General features: G+C 49.2%; 1 protein-coding gene across 1 annotated transcript in view; it reads left to right on the top strand.

Annotated features, from left to right (window-relative positions):
* The first annotated feature begins 13 nt into the window (after positions 1-13).
* Positions 14-6,717, top strand: part of SUGP1 (SURP and G-patch domain containing 1) — a 28,867-nt gene continuing 22,163 nt past the window's right edge. Inside the window, exons 1-3 of the mRNA XM_076001570.1 lie at positions 14-119; positions 1,757-1,928; positions 6,432-6,535. Of these exons, the coding sequence (XP_075857685.1) occupies positions 86-119; positions 1,757-1,928; positions 6,432-6,535 (310 nt within the window). The 5' untranslated portion in view covers positions 14-85. The remainder of the gene's footprint in view (positions 120-1,756; positions 1,929-6,431; positions 6,536-6,717) is intronic.

The raw sequence follows: 6,717 nt of genomic DNA, 5'->3' as shown, positions 1-6,717 counted from the left end.
GCCAATGCGGACTACATCTCCCATCGGGCCATGCGCACTATAACAGGCCCCCCCCTTAGGTGGCGCCGGAGCATTGTGGGATTGGATGAGTCTCAAGATGGACAACCGGGATGTTGCAGGTAACAGCCACCGCCACCCCTCAAGCGCTAGCTTGGGTGTTTGGGGCTACGTGTCGCCGCTTCGCCCGCCAGTCGGTCCTGCTCCTACCCGCGGATGCCTGACCTTAGCCCCTGGGCAGCCCAAAGCGGGGGCTTCTGTACCTCCCCGTCTCCCCAGACCCCAGACCCAGTTGCTGGCCGCCCCCGCCTGATTTGCTAAGGACGCACCGTTTTCGTGAAGGCCGCCACACGGCTCGGCCTTGCACCCCTTTTCTGAAATAGCTGCCTTCAGAGCTGCTCCAAACTCCTCTCCCCAATACAGTGGCAACCTTGGGCTGTCCTGCACCCCTTTCTTCGTAGCAGCTGCGGTCTGGCCTGTGTCCCGCTTTCTGGAAAAGCTGCTTTTCCGAAGTGCTCTGAGGCTCTCTTTACACACTTTCCCGCGTCTTTTATCCCCGCCACCCCATAACACGCATCGCAGTTCCTACTCCCCCAGAATGGGATGCATTCATCCATTCATCAGATACTTAGGGTGTGCTCACTGTGTGCCAGGCAACCTACTGGGCTCAGGGGATGCAGCAGTGACCAAAACAGGGCCCTGAAGGTTAATTTCTGGGGGGATGTCGGTGCACCAAAGAGCAAATATTTACAAAGCATGAGTTGTGATGATGTGAGGCAGTGGGTGGAGACTACTGATATTGGATGATCAGGGGAGGTCTTTTCAAGCAGAGGACATTTGAAATGAGAGGATGCCAGCTGTGGGAAGGCATGAAGGACTGAGCATTTCACATAAAGCGTGGACAGCAAGTGCAAAGGCCTTGGGTTGGGACAGGCTTGTCCTTTTGAAGAATGCCAAGGGTGAAGCAGAAGTGGGAGGGGAGCCATCTCTGACAGGCCCTTGAAAAATCAACTTTCAGAATTTGGATTTTTTCCTGAATTTCATCGGGAACCTTTGAGTTCTCTATCTCCAATGCTACCACTCTAGTCTGAAGAAGACATCATCGTTGCTTGGAGCCAGCAAGCTTCCTTGGTCTCCTTGATGCCTGTATACTCCCTGGGCAGAATGATCACCCAGTAGCCAGGATGATCTTAAAAAGACCCACTGGATCTTGTCATCCTGCAGTTTAATATTTCCCCATCACTTGCCTAAGCCCTTAAAGTAAAACCTAGACTCCCTATCCTGCCCCACCTCTGTCCATCGCTGGAGCAGTCCACTCAGGCCATGCTGTGCCCTTGCTAATCCTCAGATGTACCAGGCTTCTTCCTGCCTTGGTCTTTGTGTCTGCTTCCTGTGCCCAGATCATTCCCCATTTGGTTTATTCATGATGCTGGCTGCTTATCCTGTGGCTCTAGCTTAACTGTTCCCTCTTCTGTTTATTTTCCGGCCGCCCTACCAGTATAGGCACTCTAATTTATTACTCTTTCTGACCCTTTTTTGATTTCTAGCAGAGCTTTTTTTTTTTGAGACAGAGTCTCACTCTGTTGCTCCTGCTAGAGTGCCTATACCAGGGCATAGCAGGCATTCTGTGTTTTCTGAATAAATGACAAAGTGGACATATGAATCACTCTGAATGTCGGTTGCTCTCTGGCTTGCCAGAACCTCTTGGGGTGTTTGTGGAGTAAAGACGATTTCTGATGTGCTTCTTTTTCCTCCCCAGGGAAGGCTAACCGGTGGTTTGGGGTTGCTCCCCCCAAATCTGGAAAAATGAACATGAACATCCTTCACCAGGAAGAACTCATCGCTCAGAAGAAACGGGAAATTGAAGCCAAAATGGAGCAGAAAGCCAAGCAGAATCAGGTGGCCAGCCCTCAGCCACCACATCCTGGCGAGTAAGTGCCTCCTGGGGCCTGGATTGGGGTCTTAGCAGGTCACCAGTACAGGGTTTTGCTTGTGAGAGCAGTTGACCTGTGCTTGTTCCCGGCCACAGCCTAATGATCCGGGGCATGACACAAGTGTCCTCAGGAGGCTCAGTGTGGCAGGAGAGAAATGAGGGGTGAGTGGGAGGACGGCCTGCCAACTTGTTCACTCGGCAGTTATTTACTGCCAGCCAGCCAGCCGTGGGGCAGGAGTAGAAGTGTAGCAGAGTCAAAACCCAGATTCCATCTCTGCCCTTATGGGGCTCACAGTCTACTAGCAAAGGGGTGCCTCTCCCACCCCAGAACTGCTGGAGGAGAACATGGGGCAGTTCCCAGGCACAGTGGCCACCATAAGGGCACAGAGAGGCTTTGCATCCTGGAAGCCCAGGTAGAGCTGGCCTGTTGAGGAAGCAGGGACAGGCCTGCCTGGCAGAGGGCAGGAAGAGAGAGTCCCTGTGTGTTGGGGCAACCTGAGCCGCTGTACAAAGGGGCTGTCCTGAAGCAAGGCGGGAGGTAGCTCAGGCAGGGTTTCCACTTGCCAGTGCTGAGAAATACTGAGGGCAAAAAAGGTTTAAGCAGAGGGTGGTAGCATGATTGGGATAACGAGATCCGAGCATTTCAGGCAGGAAGTTGATGGTCAGAGAAGCAGGCCCCTTCCGCTGGAGTCTAAAGTGTGAATATATTAACTGTCTCCAAAGCTCTGTCCCAGCTCCTGCGTTTTCTAAAGTATGTGGCTTCTCCTTGAGGCCCTTATTCCCGATGAATTCCAGGCCTGGCACAGGGTGTGACACCTCCAAGGTGCTTAGGAATGTGGGGCCTGGGTGTTGGGTGTCTGCTCGTGGGCTTGGGAGCGGACTTGCAGAAAACCTTCAAGTCACCTAAAGACAGTCATGTGGCTGTCTTCCTTTCTCACGTCTTAGCCTTGTTTTGTGAAGTTCTGATGAATTTCATATCTTGCTTTTTTTTTTTTTTTTTTTAAATATAATAGTGACAGGGTCTCACTGTTGCTCAGGCTGGTGTCAAACTCCTGAGCTCAAGTGATCCTCTCTCTTTGGGCTCCCAAAATGCTAAGATTACAGGTGAGAGCCGATGCATCCGGCCCATATCCTGCTTTTAGCCCCATTTTTTAAAAAATTATTTAAAAAAAAAATTGTGTTAAAAACACGTAACATAAAATTTACCATCTTAACCAGTTTTTTTTTTTATTTTTTTTTTTTATTTAATTATTTCTCCCTTGTGGTGACTGTTCTAAAACCAGTTTTAAGTTTATAGTTCAGTGGTAGTAAATGCATTTATAATGTGCAGCCATCACCACCATCCATTTCTGAAACTCTTTTTCATCTTGTAAAACTGCAACTCTACCCATTAAACACTAACTTGCCATTCCTCTCTCCGCCCCCTCCCTGGCACCCACCATTCTACTTTCTGTCTCTAATTTTTTTTTTTTGAGACAGAGTCTTACTTTGTTGCCCTGGCTCGAGTGAGTGCTGTGGCATCAGCCTAGCTCACAGCAACCTCAAACTCCTGGGCTCAAGCGATCCTCCTGTCTCAGCCTCCCGAGTAGCTGGGACTACAGGCATATGCCACCACGCCCGGCTAATTTTTTGTATATATATTTTTTAGTTGGTCAATTAATTTCTTTCTATTTTTGGTAGAGACGGGGTCTCGCTCAGGCTGGTTTCGAACTCCTGACCTTGAGCAATCCGCCTGCCTCGGCCTCCCAGAGTGCTAGGATTACAGGCCCCAGAGTGCTAGGATTACAGGCGTGAGCCACCACGCCCGGCCCTGTCTCTAATTTTGACAACTCTAGGGACCTCACATAAGTGGAATACTACAGTTCTTGTCTTTCTGTGACTGGCTTATTTTATTTAGGTAATATCCTCAAGGTTCATCCATGTTGAAACGTGTCAGAGATTCTTTCGTGTTTAAAGCTGAGTAACATTCCATTGTCTGGAAACATTTTGCTTATTTGCTTTGTCTGCCCATCTATGGGCAGACACTGGTTGCTTCCATGTTTTAGCTATTGTCAGTAATGCTACTGTGCACCCCACATTTATTTATTTATGAATGGATGAATGAGATGGGGTCTCTGTAACCCAGGCTGCAGTGCAAGTGGCTTGATCACAGCTCACTGCAACCTCGAACTCCTGGGCTCAAGTGAGTCCTCTGCCTTAGGCTTCCAGGTAGCTAGGACTATAGGCACATGCCACGACATCCGGCTAATTGTTATTTTTTTGTAGAGTTGGGGGTCCATCCTTCCAAAGTGTTGGGATTACAGGCAAAAGCCACTGCACCTGGCCTTATTACCAGTGGTTTTCTCAAGTGGGAGTCATTTGTTGCCTCTCCGTAGCCTGACTGTGTTTTCCTATCTTTCCTTGTCCCTATCTCCTTCCCGTCCCTCCTGAGGAAGCCACACATGATGTTGAGGACAGGGCCCAGGCCGGGCACTGAGGGGTCCCCAGAGGGCCCTGCTTTTTAATGTCAATCCTGGTTTATCAGCAGAATCTTTTTTCATATAAAATAACTTTTACTGCTTTTTCTTTTTTTTAACTTTAAAGATAGTTTGTTTACACAGTAGGAAATCTGGGAAATAGAGGAGAGGAAAATAGAAAACCAGGCTGGGCGTGGTGGCTCACACCTATAATCCTATTACTTTGGGAAGCCAAGGTGGGAGGATTGCTTGTGGCCAGGAGTTCGAGACCAGCCTGGACAACATAGCAAGATCTCATCTCCGCAAAAATTTCAGAAATTATCCTAGCATGGTGGTGTGCCTGTTGTCCCAGCTACTCTGAAGGCTTAGATGGGAGGATCCCTTGAGCCCGGGAGTTTGGAGTTACACTGAGCTATGATCGTGCCACTGCACTCCATCTAGCCTGGGCAACAGAGGGAGACCCTTTCCCTAAAGAAAACAACAAAAAAAGAAAAACCAAAATCACTCATAACTTAGCAACCCAGAGATGAGTGCTGGTTGCCCCTGGGTGTGTTCTTCTGACAAATGTATTCTGAGCTGGGTGTGAATTAGCCTGGGCAATGTAGCAAGACGTTGCCTGCCTCTACCAAAATTTATTTTGACTCAAGTAGGACCACACTGTAGATAATTGTTTTATATCCTGTCTTTTTGTTCCTCCTTTAACATTGTATTTGATTGCTTTGTCTAAAATGTTAACTTTTCTGGGCTGTCCCGTCTTCCGTCTGGTTGGCCCATAATTCAACCAGTCTCTTGCTGACTATGTAGTTTCCCTTTTTAGCTCATGAGAACAGATGCCTAGGAGGATAAAACTTAAAGGAAAAAAGCTAGACCTGTAGGCTCCGTGAGTTTTTCCCAGTTCTTGTGTGCATCCATATTGTACAATGTCACGCTGTTTTAGAAAGCAGTATGTGGGGGGAATTTCTTTCTTTCTTTTTTTTTTTTTCTGAGACAGGGTCTTGCTCTGTCTGTCACCTGAGCTGGAGTGCAATGGTATCATCATAGCTCACTGCAGCCTCCAACTCCTGGGCTGAAGAGATCCTCCAGCCTCAGCCTCTAGAGTAGCTTGGGACCACAGCCGTACCCTACCACGCCCAGCTAAGTGTTATTTTTTGTAGAGATGAGGTCTTGCTGTTGCCCAGGCTGGTGTCATACTCTTCCGGGTTCAAGCAATCCTCCTTACTCGGCCTCCCAAAGTGCTAGGATTACAGGCGTGATCCACCACCACGCCTGGCCCTGTAGGAGGAATTCCTGAGATTGGGTCAGGGTGGTATGTTTCAAGGTGGGAGCCTTTTTCCCCTTCCTTTCTGTATTTCTGTTTTTCTGCATTTCATTTGTTCCACCATGAGCCTCTATTACTTTCATGACAGGAGAAAAATAAATTTGAATTAAACATATTTAGGCCTCTGGGTGTACTTTTGTGTTGATTTGTTAAAAATAGATTTTTTTTTAAAACAAAGTAAAACATACTCTTTGCAGAAAAAAAAAAAAGGAGGGAGAGAGTAAAATATGAGGTTCCCCCCCCCCCCAGGGATTGCTTTGGATGTTTTCCTGTGAACACGGGTGCCCACAGAAGCGCTCGCTACTTCAGGCTTGGAGCTGTGGTCACGCGTGGGTAGAGTCACACGGGCCCTGCCTGGGAGAGCTCTAAAGTCTAGCAGGGAGACAGACATATGTGTCAGTAACAAATTCAGTAACAAATCGGCCGTTAGCTAACAAGGCGGCTTAGCTGCTGGGCAGGGGGATAGCAAGAACCGTCTCGTCAGGGGGCCATTTGGACCCGGGGGGTCGGTGTTCAGGCAGAGATAATCTAAGTACGCGGTGTTGCTGGTATCAGCACAGGACTGTCCCCAGCTCACTACGCCAATGCCTGCTCTGTGGACTTGGTAGTAGCTCCCGGACATCTCGGGCCAGTTTGGAATACCAGGGTGGGTGTGGAGCCTCAACGGGCAGGGCATCTGCCTCTCCCCTGGCCACCTCACCCCCTGTGTCCTCTGTCTTGGTTCCAGAATTGCAAATGCACACAATTCTTCCTGCATCTCCAACAAGTTTGCCAACGACGGTAGCTTCCTGCAGCAGTTTCTGAAGTTGCAGAAGGCGCAGACAAGCACAGGTGAGTGTAGCCACCAACTCTTCCCTTGCACTGCCCTTGCGTGTCCCTTGGGGACCGCTGGGTACGTTGAAAGCGATGGGTCCCCCCTCAGACTCATCCCTCCCACCCTGAGAAGGCTGAGCACTCTCATTCTGTCCATGCCCGCGCCAGATGCCACGAGGGCAAGCGCAGACCTCACCCTC

Source organism: Microcebus murinus, chromosome 4 (assembly GCF_040939455.1).
Source record: "Microcebus murinus isolate Inina chromosome 4, M.murinus_Inina_mat1.0, whole genome shotgun sequence".
In the NCBI taxonomy this organism is placed as follows: Eukaryota; Metazoa; Chordata; class Mammalia; order Primates; family Cheirogaleidae; genus Microcebus; species Microcebus murinus.
This window is presented reverse-complemented; position numbering and strand designations above follow the sequence as displayed.